The sequence below is a fragment of the Numenius arquata genome, chromosome 5 (assembly GCF_964106895.1).
Source record: "Numenius arquata chromosome 5, bNumArq3.hap1.1, whole genome shotgun sequence".
Taxonomy (NCBI): Eukaryota; Metazoa; Chordata; class Aves; order Charadriiformes; family Scolopacidae; genus Numenius; species Numenius arquata.
In genome coordinates, this window is record NC_133580.1 from 2,189,291 (window position 1) to 2,209,411 (window position 20,121).

A 20,121-nucleotide genomic window follows, 5' to 3' on the forward strand; every position below is an offset into this window, starting at 1 on the left:
AGGAAGATCATCTTTGCTGTGAGGGTGGTGAGACCCTGGCCCAGGTTGCCCAGAGAAGCTGTGGCTGCCCCATCCCTGGAGGGGTTCAAGGCCAGGTTGGAGGGGGCTTTGAGCAACCTGGTCTGGTGGGAGGTGTCCCTGCCCAGGGCAGGGGGTGGCACTGGATGATCTTTAAGGTCCCTTCCAACTCTTAACCATTCTATGATTCTGTGATTTTAAGCCTTCAGTAGAATACATGTTTTTCCCTGGCAGCCTAAAGATTCTAATTCAGGATCAGGTTCTACATGACTAATCTTTGATATTTTATGTGATTATTTTTAGGCACTTAATTCTCTTCCTGCTTTTCGTGCTCCCATTCTCCTGCCTCAGCCTTGCTGAGCTTCAGTGGGACACTGGCGTGTTCTGGTGCATAAGTGCTTCACTGCTAATAAAAATGCTGAGCTCTATTGTCTTCTGTAGATGGTATGTCCTGGCTTAAAACCAGTATCAAAGCTATTACAGGATTTGTATTGCTGGTCAATGAACAAAGGAAATACTATACTCAAGTTTCTGTAGCAGAATAAATGTTTGCCACATGTTAGTATTTAGGGGAAGACTTAAACGTTTCAATATTTTTTGGCCTTAGCTAAAATGTAGACTTTTTTCTCCCACCAGTGCCGCAGGAATGTGGGAATACTTACTTATGTAGGAGTGCAAAAGTAGGAATACTTGTGTATACATCCAAAGCGGGGTGTATTTGGTTATAAGAAGGGAAAAAATATATTTTAGTCTAGTATAAACAAGGAACATTTAAAGATGTGAGACGTAAATGACCCATTTTGTACACTACTCAGGAAAGACCTTGCATGTTTTTATTAATCACTATTGAAAATAGAACATTGACAGGTTTAAGATTTGTTGAATTTTCTTCCCAAATAAGAAAGGATTAGAGCTGAGAGAGTAAGTTACAAAGAAATTTAACAAGCTGGAGCACCTAATTGTCTTAGGCTCTTAGGAAAACAAATGTTGTCAGCAAATTGTCTTCAACAATTTTAGCCCTTGTTATATACAGTACTGGGATAGTAAAATATTTAATTGCTATTCAAAATTGGTGATAATTTTTCCAATGTAAACATTTTCAGTTTGTGTGTTGCAAACTTTTTGCTCTATTTCATGTTATTGAATCTATACATTCAATGTTTGAGCTATGGTATTACTAATTTAAGATATTGAAATTCTGTGCTAATAAACAGCATACCAAAGTGCTTGCAATGAATAACAACACTGCTCAAACATCAACTCTTTAATTAACTATAAGCTAAAGTAGAAATCCTTTGACATTGGTTGAGTCCCTGTTTGGATGATCTAAGTTTCCTTTTCCCCTCCTACTACCACTTGAAACTAATTTTATAAAAAGGTGCAGTTCTTTTGTGTGAATAAAAGAATTTTAAATTAATCAGAGCACAAGCCATTGTCAGATGACCAGCTGTGGAAAACAATAAATAAAACAGAAAGTGAACTGTAGATAGGCAAATCCAGGTGATAAGGGAAATCATGACTAGGGTTGTCTAACATAGGGACAAGAAAAAGATAAAATACATTTTCAAGCCCTGAGCTACATAAATACACATCAGACTCAATTTACATTTTTTGCTGCTCATAATGAGGAGAAGGTTGATTCAGCTCAGCATTGCCAGCTGAAACCGCAGCTGGGAGTGTTTTTCTGTATCCATCAAACTAGGGTTTTCCCTTCTGTGTTCCTGAGTGTAAATCGTTGAGCTTTACTTCATTTCATGGTCCTGTGACTTGCTCATATGGTCTGTTTAAAGAAAAGATTGTTGCATCATGAGTTTTACGTGGTCCAACCCAGTTTCTTGCCACTTTTGCTGAGCCATAGAATGATGGATGCGTCGCATTGCTGTTATTACTACCATAAAACGGGCCAGCTCACAGGATCCAGCTTCGAATCCCTTTGTACGTGCTGAGACACGGTGCAGTGAGATGCTGCCAGTGAAATATTACTGATAGACTGGTGATTCGGATGCATTGCGAGGTATTGAGTAAAGTCTGGTCTTAAGGCAAAAAACAAAACGATGAATTCCCGAAGCCAGAAATTTCAGGCATAAAACATTTTCTTCTTCTTCAAAAAAAAATCTAATGAATTAAATATACTTCATGTGAAGGCCTTGTTTCTTTGAAACAGCATCTTGAACTTGAAATCTAACTAGTTTGGGAAAAAAAAGTTAAATAGTTTTAGGTCACCTGCTTGCTCCTGCTTAATACAGTCCATTTTTTGCAGGTTTTAAATGACGTTGCTCTATTTGTCCCTCTCTCATTGCCATGTAGGAAACCTGCAGAAAAATTAGAAGTATTGAGAAACTGACTACAAAATGCTGCTACAAGTATGTATTTTGCCCATATAATCACCTTCAGAAACAGCCAATATGCTTTTAAAGAAAAATAATCTGAAAAAATAGTGATTTTTTAAAAAATCTCCCTTTAAAGAGACACTGTAAGGTTAAAGCTTGCACATGAACAAATCTCTCCCCAAGTTGCTAAGATCACTTTCTAAACTGCAATTTAAAAGCTTTCAATTACTACTTTTCACTGTTTATGCTCGTCATTTACTTTTTGCCTTTATTTTCCAGTCCTGTGCCTAAGCAAATCTGGTAAATTTTGCTTGCTCAGTAAAGCTCACATAAATCTCCTCATGTCTTACTGTAGCTTATTGCCTGTGTTTGGGAATACAACTATTCCCAAGACAAGTCACATTTCTTAAAAGTAGGATTTAATTATTTTTATTAATAAAAATCTACATTTTAAGCCTAAACTATCTGACTGTGTCCCTTTCAAAAAGAAAATCATTTAGGACAATCTATTTCTTAAATCACAGTTTATAAATTCTTGCCCCAAAGAGCAAACTCTGCAAGTTCCTTTGCTGAATGAGCACAGGATTTCTAAGATGCAAAGACAAAATGAAAGAGCCTCTCATGCAACATGATTGCTGAATTTCAGCGACACCCCTTATTGCCAGCTTATTTTCTTGCCTTTTTTTTTACAGGGCTGTGGAAAACAATTTCTGTCAGCTACATCAAAGCGTAGTGGCAGATTTCCCTTTGGAAGTCAGAGCCTGTTTCAAACGTCTCTTTAAGTCCTGCATATTTGGAGACTTGGGTCGGACAAGGTGGAGGCCTCTCCGTTTCTCTCCATTGCAGCTCCCGATCATCCTGCTGACCTCCTGGCAAAGCTGCTGGAAGGCTTCGTGCACTCCTTCACAGTTCTCCCGGGCTGAGACTTCATAGTAAGTACCTCCCAGTTCACTGGCCAGCTGGAGTCCTTCTTTGGAGGACACCTGCCTGGCTCGCAGGAGGTCTCCTTTGTTCGCCATCAGAAGCAGGGGGATGTTAGCATTCGGGTGAATCTTGCGGATGTGCTGGTGCAGGGGACGGATGACTCGGTAGCTCTCGTAGTCTGTGATGGAGTAAACAAAAACGAAGCCATCTGCCCAGTAGATTGAACGGTTTATCTGCTCTTGGCAGCATATGCTGTCGGTGTCATCCTGCCGTCAAAACCAAGAGGTGTGAGATTAGAAAACTGAGAGTAGGGAGCAGGCAGAGCAAACAGTCATACAGCACTGCTAAAATACATACAACTACTCGGAGCTTTGCTTTAATGCGTGGCTGTTTCTCGATGTACAGCCAGAAACCTTTCTGACAGCCGGGGAACACACCAGGGACAGGAGAAATTTCCACAGTGTCAGTAACAGATTCCAGGTAAGAAGAACGTGGAGTGGAGAGGGGTCAGAGCAAATTGGTGGAAAATAAGAGAACAGCCAAAATACTGATATTGAAAAGTTTGTTCTGTATTCTATTGTGCTAAACCCATGTGCCAGAAACCCGTGCTTTTATTGTGAATAAAATTGTGGTGGGCATGGTAAGAGCATTACAGAATTCCGCAGGCCAGTCACACTACTGCAAGTGAACAATTGTCCCCAAAGGTGTTTTTATAGGACTTTTTCCAATTCTGTTTTCAAGGTCTTCATGGATGGGGGTTCTCACTAACTGTGTTTGGTGGAGCCTGACAGGTTTTCCTGCCACGGAGGTCTCCAGATAGTCAAAGGCAAAGTTACTTTGAAAAAGCAATTTGTTACAAATAAGCAATGGAACTGAAAATCAGGTGAAATCTCATTGCTCACTTGTAGAGCAGCAATGGGTTGATATTACTGTTTTGCTGGTCACACATTTGTTCAGTCCATCACCACTCCTACTCAGACAGCCGTAACAGTCACCAGCACTGGGAATATAAAACTGAATGCAACACTGTGGGGCTTGAAAAGAGATCGGCTCACTATTTTCAGCTAATCCTCTAGTCTTTGTGAGCCATGCTGGCGTGTAACCCAACCAGATAGGGACATCGCTGCTGTAGCTATTGCCAGTGTGGTTGGTTTGTAAGGACTGACATTCCTGTCAATATTACAGGCTTTCTGGAGCTTTATAATTTCTTTCATATCCAATAAGGCACTAAGCATATTCAGTATTCAGCTCTTGATGAACTTGGTAGAAATTAGAGGCTTTTGTGTATTTTAGAGTTGTTCAACATCATGAATACAGAGCCTAAACTTTTATTATTATTGTTAAATTCTATTCAAGAAATCTTCATCAACTTCAGTAAGAATAATAGAACATATGTTCCATTATCTATTTATCTATAGTATATATATCTGCCATTCACATTTGTTTTAACAGAATTTGCATGTGCTCAGCAGTCTCCCAAACAGATCACTTTTATTTAGGCACCTAAATATGAATTACAAAGCCTGACTTCAGGAAGCAGAGCTGGAAAAGAATGGGTAAAACTGATCAGTTCTTGTATGGTAGATCAGGCTGTAAAGAAAAGACTACCGACAAGGCTCTTCCGTGGTTGGCTCTTCCAGGTTGCTCAAAGCCCCATCCAGCCTGGCCTTAAACACTTCCAAGGAAGCAGGATTTCTGAAGGCTCAGAGAATAAATTAGGCTTACAACTTCCAACAGTAGTTCTGCTAACTATCTGCTCTTTGTAAATACTTCAGTATTGCCCATAGAGGCACTGCCTCATCACATCTAGTCGTTCTTTGGCCTTGCCAGCTCACAGTAACGCTAAATCCTGTTAGCAGTGAAACTGTTTAACAGATGCTCTTATCACTCCTCTCCCTCCCCAAAACCCTCAAACCCCAAAACCCAACGAAGTTGCACACGGAATGAAGGGGGATCCTCACCAGCAGCCTTGTTTAAAAGGTTAATGAGAGTGAACTCAAGCCAGGACAGGGCAGACTGTGGGAAGAAGGGCAATTTGCACTGTTGGTGTCTGGGTTGTATCCAATCTGTAGATAATTAGCCACCCTTCATCTCCTGCTAGCCTCTTTTCACCAGCATACTCCTTTCATGGAGGAAAAAGAACTAATTGCTCTGGCAAGCGTTTGAAAATGTTTTTGGAGAAGGTGTACATTCAAAGAGCCCTAATGAGCAGAAATTCTCAGTTACTCCAGCTAGGCCCACCCAGTAGGGAGATGGATGGATAATCCCCAATGGAATGCTTTATTCAGGAAAATCAAAGGCTAATGGGCTACTTTTTAAATGGAAATCTCTGCTCCAGAATGAATTTTGAAACACACAGTCATTTGCCATGTATAGAGCAAGCAGCAATGAATCATCTAACAAAACCTGTTATCTGTTTGCTTCTGTTTCTCTCTTAAACATTAACATTTCCGGTGTGGCTAGAATCCTGAGTGATTCCACATGACTTCCTCCCGAAACACTGTACTCAGCCTGCAGAGTGCAAGAAACTCTGTTCCTTAAGGATTTTAACAGAAAATCCGGCCTATTCTCAGTCTTAACAAGTCCTGTTCAGGACCAGTCCCTTCAAATGGTTTCAGATACATCATTTGATGCAGAGACACAGGCTAAGATAAGCATGTCTGTGGGAACTGTTGAAACAGTGCAGACCTTTGACTGGGACAAACAAAATGAAAGTCCTTCCTAACTAATTAAAATAGTTTCTGACTAAGAAACCTTAGCTGTTGGCATTACCAGATTTTGGGGAGCTGTGGCTACAGTCACAGAACTTTAGTTCACAATCTTAATTAAAACAGGGAAACTGGAAAATAAACTTATCTGGTGTGTAAGAGGGAATTAAATTCCTTCTCTCCCTCCTTTCTCTGTGGGATAGAACAGTGAGGGGATTTCCTTTGTTAAGTGTTTATCAGGCAGCCCCAATTGTGCCTAATCACCACCCACAGCTTCTCTTTGCAGGCCCTCTCTAAGCAAGCTGGCAGAGGGGTTTTGTGCTATTAAGTCCCACTTGAGTATTTGGAGGACTTCCATAGCAGCTTTTGTTTGCTTTTTAGTGTCCGGAGAAAATAAGGGATCTCTCCACTGCTCTGCGCGCCCCCAGCAGCAGCAAAGAGTGTGGAACTTCTTTGTCAAAGCTTTCTGCCAAAATCTACTTCCAGTCAACAGAGGAAATGGAAATGGAAACTGAAGCTGTGGGAGCTTTGCTTATCCCGTTCTCTAAGCTCAGGATGGAACAGTTCTACAGCACAGAAATGAACCCAGGCACACAGGGGTCCATGCAGACAAAACAAGGTATATAAAGCTATCCAGGGGTTGCCTGAAAGAGGGTGAGAGAAGGTGGTGTTCCCATGTTCCCATCCAGACATATATTTGGCCAAGTCAGAGTTTAGACTAAGGTTAAGGCCAAACCTAGAAGTTGAGGTTTGATGGTGACAAAAGGATACCTAATTTTATCATCAAATCTCAGCAATTCTACAGGGATTGTTACTCTCATGAGATTTCCACCATTCGCATAAAACCAAATTTCATTACATTTCCTGCTGCTTTGACACTATTTTCAGCCTCTTGTTCTGCACGTGAAGCAGATCTTCAAAAACAGACATCTTAATTTTAGATCCTGCTTGGAAAAATATTTCTAAGAACAGGTTCCTAGTCAAATATTAAACCTAGAATATCTAAAACACTGGTAGAAAGAGGGGTGTAGATAAATGCTAACACCTTAAAATAAGGAATAAATAAAATAAAATTCAAAAAAAAGGAAGGAAAGCATGAGAAAGCACCCTAGTTGGAAATTACAACTGCTGTGAGGCCTGTCCCCTTGGAAAGAAACACCTTTCTAGAGACAAGAGATTCTGGGTGTGTGGAAAGGTCTAAGCTGAGCCAGCTGGGCCTCCAGGCAGGTGAGTTTTCTGCCGTGCAAGGACAGAAACCATTTGACAGGAAAGAGAACAATCAAGGAGTTGGCAGGAGTCAGCCAGACTATGATTTTACTGCTGTTTAGGCTTGGGATGCAGTAACACGTTTGAAATAGATTTGTTTCAATTCGGACTTACTCTTAAAGGAGCCTGATTCAACTTCTTCAAAGGCTCGTTTTGGCAGGGTTTAAGGTACCCCTGTTAGTCTGTGCTTGGGTTTGAGCCCAGGTATGTTCCTGCTCAGGGGAGTTACTTACAGATGGAAGTGCTGGCAACAAACAAGAGACAGTAAAGTACTGATGCACTGAGCAGATGTTTTACCTCCAATGATACAAAGGGAGTGTCCTGCACCTGCAGAGAGATCTGTTCCCCGTCTATGGTGAACTTTCTTGAATACAAAGCACCTGGTGGGAAAGTAAGATCATTAGAGTCAATGACTGTAACAAAGAAGAAAGAGTACATAAAGGCAAAATGGAACTGTTGAAATCCAGATTTTTGAGGCTCATAATATATAGCTGCTTATAGAAAAGTGAGTGGCCCCAGAGTGGTTGTGTGTCTGTTTACTTAAGTAAAGTGGTTTTGTATTTGCTACGTGGTCGGAGGATGTGAGTGTATACCTAGGATGGAATCTGGGAAAGGTGGCACTTTGTATTGAACCAAATAGCCAAAGTGGGCACATAAATCCCATTCAAGTTTTCCATCCACACCATTAACTTTTTAAAATGTGGACTGCATATATTTTTTTAATCTCAGACCAAGATATCCAGGTGTGGTCTGTAAAAGTAATGAGCTGTTTCCTATTGCATTTTTCTGAAAGTTTTTAAAAAAGGAAAGTATTCTCATTTTGGAGACAGAGTAAGTGACTGTATACAAACCACCTAGATGCTCTTTGGGATTTGTGTGGCCTTAGTAGTCAGAGTTTGATTGGAATCCCCGAAGACTGGACACTTTGAATAAGACTTTCAGTTAATCTGAATGACACATATTCAAGGCCAAATGACAGTTCAAACCATCTAGGACTGATCCAACTCTAATAAAAGCATCACTATTCTGGGCTTGAACTCTGTTGCTGGAGTGTGTGTTAAGTGACAATAAAAACTGAGGTTGTGATCTTCTGAACCAGCTGTGGTTGTGACAAGGACGGCTTCAGAGATTGATGTCATCGTCATTTTACTTTAGAACTTAATACAAGTCACATGGACATGTGAAGAAATGCTATATCCACAGCTCTTGTGTAGAACTTTTCAGTCTCATCCAAATACATCTGTCACTGCTGCATCTGAAACAATGCAGAAATCCCATCTATAGGAGACTAAGAAATTCAGTTTAACAGGGAAGTCAGTTAGTGACAATAACGCCATCACTTCTCAAAATCACCTCTGATTCAAGGAAACAAGTGTGTTTATTCCAGTGGAAAAGAGTCTGAGCTCATAGAAACATTTAAAATATAAGTAAATTTAGTATGGCAAAATTTTCTGCGTCCGAATCCAACACTGTCATTCTGTGTTTTAATACTGACTCTGTGAGGAGATACAGCCCTTCTGGGATATTTTTATTTTTGAAATCACATCAGATTTTGAGCTGAAAAGATGTTATTGTTTTATGGGAAGATACTGCAGCCCTGGACCAAGACCAGACAACATATTACTCCTACCCTGTAACACACTGCAGAAAAAAGAGCAGGTCCTTCCAGACACTGACCCAACCGAAGGAGAAGCATGGTCGAATGATCACAAATACACTGCCACCTGGTTCTTATTTCTGGCGTATTTGTTTCTTCTACAGCATGGCTGTTGGGCTGGTAGCTTAATGAGAAAAGCATGTGGTTCTCAGCAATGTCTCTGGCAGCGATCCACTGCAAAGCTCAGAAGTCCAACTTGATGTACAGCCTCCCATAGAAGAGATGAAGGAAAAGAAAGAGAAATAGTGCAGCCAACCATCAAGGTTACTTGGGGTCAGTGAGAGGGAGCTGTGAGGAGGAGCTTTCGGAATGTATTTCATCAGATAGGCAGAGATCAAAGGTGTCTTGTACTGCCATCTCTTTTCCTAACTCATTGTTCGATACACAGCACATGTCCCCAAAGCGAAGCGATCACTGCTTTGAATCCTGTCCTCCTTCATCCAAAAGCTGTGAGAAGGCCTACGTGTGGGATGTGCTAGTAGGTCTGAGCACGGTGTACGGAGATCCTTTCTACAACACTGGCCAATACGGTTGGCATTTGCTTGGAACAGAGGCTGTGATTTAAACAGCTCACATGAACACATCCTCTGAGGTGTCAGGATTAAACAAGAAATGCAGCAGAAGCAGTTTGCATGGTCACTTTGCTTATCTTATGGAAACAAGACTTCAATTTGGAAGTTTCCCTTGTCATAAAAGCCACTGAGAAAAGGGAGTACACTGGAAAAGTTCTGAACCGCCTTTTACGCACTTTGGAATTCCTCTGGCTTCCCTGGGGTAGCAGAGAGAGCAGCGTTGGGTTTCCGCGGTTTAGTCCATATGCAAGTTGTTCCTTGAGTCTGCATTTTAGTATAGGTATGTCCCCAAGCAAACCTTTTACTCTGATCCTTTTCCATCAAGTTGGAAAAAAAAACCACCCAGCTAAAAGGATCATAAATAATGAGCTTTTGATTTATTGCTTTCATAGCTTGAGGCTATTAACTGAAAATATGCACCTTATGGACATCTAACACTGCTTGGCTTTCCTGTAATATGCACCAGTCACAAAATAGAGTAGATTTCTTTTCAAGCTAGCTGCAGGAGAAAAGCAGACTCACCAGTATTGGCTTCATAGTCTCCAATAAATCTCTTCGTGAGAAAGCGCACAACCAGGGCTGTAAAACAATGAAAAAAATATGGGTCCTTAATGCGAACCAAAATCAGCCTGTGCAGAACACATGTAATATCTTACTGGAAGAGTTAGTATAATATGAAACCAAGTTAAGCTTTGAATGGCTCACATATTATTCTGCAAATGCTTCTCTCAACACTCACAGAAAAAGATCCTGGGCCGGGCTGCTATACCTAATGCGGAGTCTTTAGCAACTTGTGTTGGAAATTATCCCTTAGATTCAGTGTGGCTACTCAGTGTAGGATACGGAGGTTTGTTTGTTGTGATGGCAGGTAAAACAATCTGACCTTTGGTTTGTAATAATTTAGAAAAAGAGTAACAAGCCAGTAAAAGGAAATTAATCCCAATACCAAATTGAAGGCCTCTGCCTCATATATAAAGTGAGTCTGATGGATGTAATGGTTCTTCCCAGCCTTAAAAGTCCTCACTCCACGTCATGAAACCCATTAGTAAGATCTAATCACATCCAGCAAACAAACTGCATGTGCTCTGCACACACGGGTCACGCTGCAGCGCCCGGGGCCTTCTTATTCACCTTCACCTGCAGTGTTTTCTCACACTCTTGGATTAGAATATTTTCCTTTTTTTCATCACTTTATAGCACTTAAAATCTCATCATGGCAACAGTAACATATTCCTGTAGTGCTTTCCTCTCAGCAGATTCTTAATCATTTGCAAAACCATCTAGTTAATAGTTAAATAAAAGGGTTTATTCTGCAAACAACTCTATCACAGATTTCATTTAGAATAGTATTTTTTTCTCCCAGTGGATACTGGGTCACCTCTTCAGTGCTCTTACATGAAATAGTCTGTGCAGCTATCTTCAACAAACTACTTAAAAATAATATGAAAATGTGGCTGCTTCAAATCCAAAACAATCAAACACTTTACTGGGCGCTGTGGAACCTCAGACGGAGTAAAACAGATCTGACCTTAATACTGAAATAATGAACCATACATTCAAAAACTTTACCCTCTTTCCTGCTCTTCTCCTTTGGAGAATAATACAGGAAGATGCATCTTGTACACTGTTATTTGTCTGCAGAGCATAAAACATTTACAAGAGGAGAATAAAAACCACTAGTCCCATTTTTGGGGTGTGGAAATGTAGACACGGTTAAATGATTTGCACAAGAGCAGGTAGAATCATTGAGTGAGCTCACAGCTCCCGACACAGTGCCCTTTCCTCTCATCTGCCACCTCACGGTGGCTGCTCACCCAGAGCTACAGCAAATCCGCCTCGCAAATGACTCAGTGCATTTAAAAACAAAAGCAAAACCAAAAAAACCTCATAATTTAAAATGTTCAAGCTGCAACAGTTACGAGTTTCCACAGCCTTGGGTCCATCTGAGCTGCAAACGAGCTCGTAAGTACCGCAGGAGGAAAAAGCACAGAACTCCACCTGTGGGCTTACCTGTCTTGCCAACGCTGCTGCCGCCCAGTACCACGAGCTTGATGATTTTGTTGGGCACGCAGTCTAGTACGGGATACTCTGGTATGGGGAGCAAGAGAAAGTTAGTAGAATACTGTGACATCGTATCCTGAGAGATGAGACGCATGCCAGAAATGAGAGCTGTTCAACTCCAGCAGGAGCTGGGGGAGAGGAGGAGGAACACAGCTTCTCGGCGGCTGTTCTTGGCTGTATATCCTTGGAGAGCGAAGCCTTCTCATTTCATTTAAGTAGCTTTCCTGAGGAACGTTAGAGCGACCGGCCTCCTCTTCCCGATGCCTCTGCTCAGACAGCAACTTTGGAAAGCAAAAGGGAACTTTTTGATCAGCCCCCGTGAAAACTGACTCCTCCATTCCCCAGCCAATCACAACCGAAACCATGACATTCCTCCAGCCGGGCACCGAGCGGGTGCCTCCATCAACCACGCTCCCTCGCTCGCTTGCTCCCCGCTTTATCTCCCCACCGCCTGCTTTATGTGCTCTCCCCTTGGCTCTTTGCTAAAACGAGATTCTTCTGGTTTACAGTCATCAGGGTAGTGTTTTCAGCGAGATACAGTCACCCCCACGCTCTGCTCTAATTCCACTTTGAATAATGCCGTTCTGCCTGTCTAGTTTCTTTGCATTTTCAATTGGCTCCAACTCCATGCTCCGTTGTTCTCCCTCTCCTATTGTGTCCTGCAGTTGGGCCCCTTCAGCTGAAGCTGATGGGACACTCCTCTTCAGGAAAATAAACACATTTCCCCCCCTCCACAGTTTTCAGGCAGCTGTGGGTTATTCCAAAAGACAAGCTCACGTGTATCCTCCAGGATACATTTGATCTGCTGGTTTATGCACGTTGTTAGTCTTAATGGCCCTCTGGAATGTGGGTTAGCATTGGGTTGGGACACGGCAGTTTCTCCAAACATGGAAAAGTGAATTTAGGGCTGGCGACAGACTTGGGAAGGCTGAGGAGAACTCGGTATCCTTCAGTGGGGCGAGCCAGACAGAGGGAATGAAGAAAGAGTGGCTTCTATAGGAAAAACCAGTGTAGTTTTAAGACAGCTGGTGTCTGCGAGGTCTGTTGGGATGACAGCATTTAACCGTACACGAGCTACAATTAACTCCCAGTTATCAAGGATAATGGGGAGGGAAGAAAAAGGGAAGAGCAGTGGGGAGGGAATGACCCAGATAAAGCAAAACTGCAAATAACATAAAACAGATGTAAACTAAACTACAGAAAACAGAGTATTCATCATTGAAAAACTTCTCAAAAGAGGTCTGCAAGGGGCAGGAGCAGCTTTAGGCAGCAGTGGGAGGAGGTGAGCCTGCCTGGTGCAGGCAGAAGACTTCTGAGACAGGTACTCTGTCACGCTGCATGGGAGCCAGGGACATTAATGGAGAGTGGCACCACAGCTAATCCCCCCCCCAGATCCCAGAGACCTAAGGATGCAGATCTTTCCCGTCTTCCGTACGCTCCTCACAGGCAGAAGATAGTCACGGCTCATGGCTCATCACATAGAGGCCACAGCCACCAAAAAGGCTTTATCTGCCCATCTGCTTTCACGCCACGGCTTTCAGTCACAGCACACACACGTGAGCTCTCCTCAGTAGGTTTTTAGAGGCCACGGGAACTGTCGTGAGGATGGGAAATCAGGCCAAGTCTCTAGATTCCCACCCCTTCCCAAAGCACTGGGACCCAGGTTGTCAACTGATCCCAATTTCCTCGCCAGCATCACAGAGGACATGCTGAGTGGGAACTGGCGTTAGGAAAATCCAGCTTTGGTGCAGTCCAGTGAAATAAGCACAAGGTTCAGAAGATTTATGGATGTGTCACTTTTCTAAGGTTCTGTTTCCCCTCTAAAAACTACATCCAAAGCAGTATTTGTGCAAAGTTGCTGTCTAAGCACCAAGTGTTATTACTTTGACCATCATGACCATCAGCTGATGAAGAGGTGGAACACAATGTCTGGAGGGTGACCCAGCTCACAGTACTGGGAGGGAGCCACCAGATCATGTGTCTTTTGGGACATGGCTCCTACACGAATGGTTTTCAAATCTTCCAGCGTAAATTTGCTTCCAGATTTTTGCAAACATCCAAACACTGAAAAATCTTTTCCAGGAACTTTCATTACCAGAGTGCTTTAATCTCACACAAGTTTTCTAAGAAAAGGGAAGCTGAGAGGAGGTATAGGAAAATGCTCAAAATCTTGTGGTCAATTAACAGGGCACTTTGAACGGTGTTATTGAGCTGGACACGTTATAAATTTTGGGATTAGCTAGCACAGTATGTAACTGTCCGCCTCTCTAACTGTGGGATGTTGGAACCTTTGTTACCACTTGCTATTAAAAGCATATGTTAGTGAGTAATATAAAAGTATTCATCAGAATAGTCCTCCTCTAAAACCAAACAGTAATATATCTATCAGCTTCTAGGTGGCCAGAAGAGCTTCAGCCCAGGGAAAAAAGCCAGATAAGTTAAGCAAGATCATGGAGAACATTGTATATGAGCAAAAACATTCCTAGAAGAACACAGAACTGCTGGCTTGCTCCAAACGAGAGGCAATACGATCACCAGAAACAAAAGTTCAAGTCCTTTTGGGTCACCAAACGTTGTGCCAGAGCTGAGGAACTCCAGAAGGACCTCAAAAAAGTGAGTGAGCGCAAATAAAGTTGGTGGGTGAGTTTTAGTCTAGATAAATGTAAGATAATGCAGTGTCCTGGGTTGAGAGACACAGGACTAACTTTTCTTCTAATGCTGGGGAAAATTGCACTTTTAGAAAACTCTAGTGTCTGAATTTGTGAAAATATTTACTTTATAGCCAGCCAGGCTCTGTGGGATTCAAGGTTAGTGTTTTCGAGCCTTGCCAGGGGCAGGGACAAGGAGGAGCAAGGCCTGGGCATTTGACCCAGGCTGACCAACAGGATTATTTCATACCATGAACGTCACATTCAATATAAATTAGAAGAGTTTGCTGCATAGCGGGCTCTCTCCCTGATGATGGTGGCCCAGACAACTCCTTGCCCCGGTGCCGGAGCCCTGAGCCCTTCCCTTCCTCCTGAAGCCATTGCGCTCCCGGTGTCTGACATTTGCTGTCCCTGCTGGGAGTGCACGGCTTCCTACTGATATAGTTGGCTGAGTATAATTCCTGTATATCTTAATTCAGTATCGGGATTAATACTGGTTCTTTAGTATTATTGTTAATTATTTAGTCTTAGTCTATTAAATCTATTTATGTTTCAACCCTTGTGTTTCTTTGTGTTCCCCGATTCCCCTTTCCGGGTGGGGAGGGGTCATCGGGTGATAGAATAATTGTCTAACGACAATAGATTGTTATGGGTTCTCTCAAACCATAACATGCAGCTAGAGAAAATTAATATAAACTGTGCTTAAATGATGCTGAACTTGGATGTGACACTCACAAAATAGAAAAGAGGCCTCGGCGTCATCCCTGGCAGTTCACACTCCTCAGCCCAGCATGGAACAGCACCAAAAAAAGCCAACAAAATGTTGGGTATCCCTGGGAGGGGAAGGGAGAAGGAGACCCTTCCCACAAAAAAGACATTGAAGGGCTGGAGCAGGTCCAGAGAAGGGCAACGGAGCTGGTGAGGGATCTGGAGAATAAGTCTCATGAGGAGCGGCTGAGGGAGCTGGGGGTGTTCAGCCTGGAGAAAAGGAGGCTGAGGGGAGACCTTCTCGCTCTCTCCAACTCCCTGAAAGGAGGGTGTAGCCAGGGGGGGTCGGTCTCTTCTCCCAAGGAACAGGCGATGGGACAAGAGGAAACAGCCTCAAGTTGCGCCAGGGGAGGTTCAGATTGGATATTAGGAAAAACTTTGACCCTGAAAGGGTTATTAAGCCTTGGAATGGGCTGCCCAGGGCAGGGGTTGAGGCACCATCCCTGGAGGTATTTAAAAGCCAGGTTGACATAGTGCTCAGGGACATGGCTTAGTGATGGTTTTTATTAGAGTTAGGCTGATGGTTGGACTAGATGATCTTAAAGGTGCCTGCCAACCCAGACAATTCTATGATTCTATGACATAGGGTAGCATTTTGCTGCCTACGTAAACCCTCGGAGCATCCCCGTCGCCAGTACGGAATGTGGTTCTCTGCATCTCATAGTGGGGGCTGCGACGGCACAGAGCTGGGCCCCAAACGCTGCCATGGGCCTGGAGCAGCTGGTGTGTGAAGAGAGAGTGGGAAAGCTGTTTCCCATGTGCTTGTGCGGACGCTGGTGCTGACTCGAGAGAGGAGACGCGTGGGGGCAGGAATGAAAGCCCAGTGGTGGAGGAAATGTTGAACTGCTGCTTTTGGCAGCTGTGATGGCTTCTGGTTGCTGAAAACAAATGTGAAAGCAGTTTGAGACTGCATCTTGGAACCAGACCAACCCATTTCTAGTTCCTTTGCTAATATGGTTCAATCTACATTTCTTATGCACGAGCGCAGGCTCCTTGTGCTTCTAACGAAGGCTTGTTTCGCTCTCTGCAGAAATCTCTGCTCAAAGAAAAAAGGGGTTTAGTAATAATAATAAAAAAAAATCAGCATATTCTCCAAGAGTTTTAAATCTATTCTCAAGCTCCTGCTCCCCCCGTCCCTCCCCTAACTTTTAGCCTCTATTTCTGCAAGAATTCGAATAAGATCTAGAATAAAAGCCAGAGGTTTTCAAATCTGATCCTTATCTCATTTTCCAGATTGTCAGAACAGTCTTTTCACTGAGTGAAACCAGGCAGAAGGATTCACACCAGTTGAGATTGTATAACCCTTGGTGTGTACAATAAGAATTGTTTTTAAAAGAGATTGTCATTGTTTGTGCACAATGGACTTATATTTAGCTAAGAAAACCATGTTTTAAATTCAAATTCTCTTGGAAAAACAATAGCTTAAATTAGAGGGAGAATGTTTGCAAAACTCAGAGCAACTTGGAAAACATTTGGATGATTCTGGAGATTTTAGTAACCACTCCTTGGGCTGCTCCATGCAAAGATGTGTGCCTTCGCATGCTGCACGGAGATTATGTTATTTCCACACCAAATTTTTTACAGATTTATTTATTTATTGGTCTGTGTTGCTTTTGGCTATGTTTTTTAATCAGATTTTCTATTTTTATTGTTGTTGGCACTCTTACACATCTCCAGAGATTCAGCATTCTAAAAATAAAAATATTTGCCATTACCATAGTGCTTTTCGTATGAGGATGTCAAATTTGTTTTAAAACTGGATATAATTATTCCTCGCACGTTTTATAAAAGGAGTAACAGATGAGCAGAGCCAGAGCGATCTTGCTTAGATCCCGGCACGCTGGGGAAACGGCGACTGTTGTCACTCTGTCCCCTTCTGCCTGGCACCGGGGAAAATGATGTTATTTGGAAGGGTTACGTTGGCCTCCAGTATCTCTCAGATGCTATTGTACGGTATATTGACATTACGGCGACACGGCTGGAGAAGAACAGCCCATTTCTGAGCAGAAACGCTAAATGCGATGCTGGGGAAAACGCCGGTTGCTTTGGCAGATGCTGCGATGAAACTCGTCACTGGCAGCTCGCGTCCGCGTCCCCCGCTCCTGAATGTATCCCAAACAACGCCAGATTCAGCTCTGCAGCTTTGTCTGCTCGTCTTTGTTCTTTGTTGCAAACTCGGGGCCCAAAGGCCGGTTCTCACACTGCACTGAACAAAAGTAGTGTTTTAACCACATTTTTGCTCCCAGGAACTAAATACCCTCAGAGTGGGGAAAGGCAAATAAAAAACACCTTTTCAGGAGGTAAGAAAGGGAGAGAACGGAATGTGATGTGTGCGAGGACATCAGGACAAGAGGTAATGGGCACAAACTGGACCATAAGAAGTTCCATCTAAACATGAGGAGGAGCTTCTTCACTTTGAGGGTGGCAGAGCCCTGGCTGCCCAGAGAGGTGGTGGAGGCTCCATCTCTGGAAACATTCAAACCCCGCCTGGACACGTTCCTGTGCAACCTGCTCTGGGTGGACCTGCTCTGGCAGGGGGTTGGACTAAATGATCTCCAGAGGTCCCTTCCAACCCCATAGCATTCTGTGATTCTGTGAGGAACCAGCCTTTCTCCATGTGCTTGGGATTCACCTTGTGCGGAGCCTGATCACGGGTAAAATACGTTAAAAATTCATCCGAGCAGTTCAGCAGTAACCTCAGAAGATGTTTTTTTGGAGACGAGACTGCCATTTTAGCACCGTATTTTTACCCAGCACAAAGTTGTTCTGATCCTGAGGCCAAAGGGGACGGAAGTGTCCTTAGATACTATTGTGACAGCTGTGATAAATCATATTCAATTCTATTTTGAGTTGTAAGGGAAGCAATCGTTTAAATATATAGTTCAATTTGGTTAAACACTGTACAGATTCCACTATTTCTGTATTTCCTGTCCCTAATTTTGTTGCATTGCCCTTCATGGAAACCCTGTAAGAAGCATGTGTCCTTTTTCTTTTCACTTTTAGCATATTTTGTAAGGTTTGGGTTTTTTTTTTTTTAGGTTGCGGAATACTCTCCCTTGGGAGCCTGTAGTAGATGATGTGGAAAGTACAATGTGTATAAGGGAACATCGCTGCGGGTGAGCAACTCAAATAGAATGGAAACATCTTGGCCTCATAAAAAAGTTTGTGCTTTGGAAACTCCCTTCCTGGTGGATATTCCCACAGGATCGGGGCTGGAGTAAGGGGCAACAAGAATCACAGAATCATGGAATGCTATGGGGTTGGAAGGGACCTCTGGAGATCATTTAGTCCAACCCACTGCCAGAGCAGGTCCATCCAGAGCAGGTTGCACAGGAACGTGTCCAGGCGGGGTTTGAATGTCTCCAGAGACGGAGACTCCACCACCTCCCTGGGCAGCCTCTGCCAGGGCTCTGCCACGCTCAAAGTGAAGAAGTTCCTTCTCATGTTTAGATGGAACTTCTTATGGTCCAGTTTGTGCCCATTACTTCTTGTCCTATCCCTGGGCACCACTGAAAAGAGACCAGCCCCATCCTCCTGACACCCACCCTTTAAGTATTTATAGGTGTTGATCAGATCCCCCCTCAGCCTTCTCCAGACTAAAAAGACCCAAGTCCCTCAGCCTTTCCTCCTAAGAGAGATGCTCCAGGCCCCTCATCATCTTTGTACCCCTCTGCTGTACCCTCTCCAGCAGTTCCCTGTCCTTCTGGAACTGGGGAGCCCAGAACTGGTCCCGGTGCTCCAGATGGGGCCTCCTCAGGGCAGAGCAGAGGGGCAGGATGACCTCCCTCCCCCTGCTGGTCACACTCTTCCTGATGCCCCCCAGGATGCCATTGGCCTTCTTGGCCACAAGGGCACATTGCTGGCTCATGGGCATCCTGTTGTCCACCAGGACTCCTAGGTCTTTCTCCTCAGAGCTGCTCTCCAGCAGGTCAGCCCCGAACCTGTCCTGGTGCAGGGGGTTATTCCTCCCCAGGTGCAGCACCCTACACTTGCCCTTGTTGAATTTCATCGGGTTCCTTTCTGTCCAAGTCTCCAGCCTGTCCAGGTCAACAGTCCTCCATCAGCACTTTTCAGCAGCGCTCGATTAATACGTGAATTTCATTAATAGGAAACACGAGGCTCCTTCCAGGTTTGACAGGATTCTGTAGCTCTTAAATCAGCCAGATGACAACCATTTCTACCCATCCCTGGCGTCACGAGGGATGTTTTCCTCTGGCACGGATTTTTTGCTTCTGGGACACGCTGTGTGGTGTGCTATATGGCGACTCAGCAACGTTTGTCACTCCCTTATCCTCCTGGGTTCACAATGGACGCCGTTGTCACTCGTAGCGCTGTGCTCTGAAAGAGCCCTTTTTGTCATTTTGCTGAAACGGGGACACGTTGTGCAGAACAGCAAAGGATTCCTCGGTGCGAAACCACTGTCACACTCCACCATGGCACTCACACTCCACCATGGCACTGGGCATCATCGTAAAGACCTGTTTGTGGGCACTCGCAGCCCCTGAAAAGAGTCTCAGGAAAGGCAGAGTTTCAGTGTGTATTTCGAGGTGTTTCGGTGCCCTGGGGTGGCCGTGGTTTCCCTCGCTGGGGGGTTCGGTGACATCTCCCAGCTCCATCCCTGTGGGAACGGCATCTTCCTCCAGTTTTGCCGGTGATATGTGCAGCATCACCCATCCCGCTGGGACCTCCAGCCGCCTCCCTGGGCAGCACGGCTCACCTGGGCCGAAGGACATCGCATCACGGCTCACCTGGGCTGAGGGACATCGCAGCTTGTCTCACCTGGGCTGAGGGACATCGCAGCATGTCTCACCTGGGTTGAGGGACATTGAAGGACATCTCATTCCCGACCATCCACACAGCTGCACCAAGCCAGGCGTCTCCAACCCCATTTTGGCAGAGGGGGAAGCCGCAGCTCGGCCCCGCGGTCACCCTGAGGGAGGCCTCGGCGCGGCGACGCCACACGGACCTGGAGCGCGGTTCCTGGCCGGGTCGGGCTGTCGGGGGCGGAGGAGGGAAGCCGGGGGACGGAGGGGTCCGGGAAGGCGGTGGAACGCCTGGGGGCGCGGCGCGGGGCGCAGCCGGCGCCATTTGGCGGCCGCACCGCCGGCGCCCGGCCCCGTTTGGCGGTTGCGCCACCTGCGGCTCCGGCTGCCGCTGTCAGTTGGGCGG

The 20,121-nt window shown here is 44.4% G+C and overlaps 1 protein-coding gene across 1 annotated transcript; it reads right to left on the reverse strand.

Moving 5' to 3' along the window:
* Positions 1-831: 831 nt before the first annotated feature.
* LOC141464799 (ras-like protein family member 11A-like) lies at positions 832-12,183 on the reverse strand. Its single transcript, XM_074147909.1, has 4 exons — positions 11,486-12,183; positions 9,998-10,054; positions 7,544-7,626; positions 832-3,538 (listed from the first exon to the last, which is right to left on the reverse strand). Exons 1-4 carry the CDS (start codon positions 11,628-11,630, stop codon positions 3,071-3,073), a joined length of 753 nt encoding a protein of 250 aa, XP_074004010.1. The 5' UTR covers positions 11,631-12,183; the 3' UTR covers positions 832-3,070.
* Between the last annotated feature and the right edge of the window lie 7,938 nt (positions 12,184-20,121).

Coding starts and splice junctions, on each gene's coding strand:
- LOC141464799 (XM_074147909.1), bottom strand. CDS start 11,630: ATGCGTCTCATCTCTCAGGATACGATGTCACAGTATTCTACTAACTTT. Junction 10,055..11,485: donor CAGCAGCGTTGGCAAGACAG/GTAAGCCCACAG, acceptor ATTGTTTTACAG/CCCTGGTTGTGCGCTTTCTC. Junction 3,539..7,543: donor CTCCCTTTGTATCATTGGAG/GTAAAACATCTG, acceptor TTTTGACGGCAG/GATGACACCGACAGCATATG.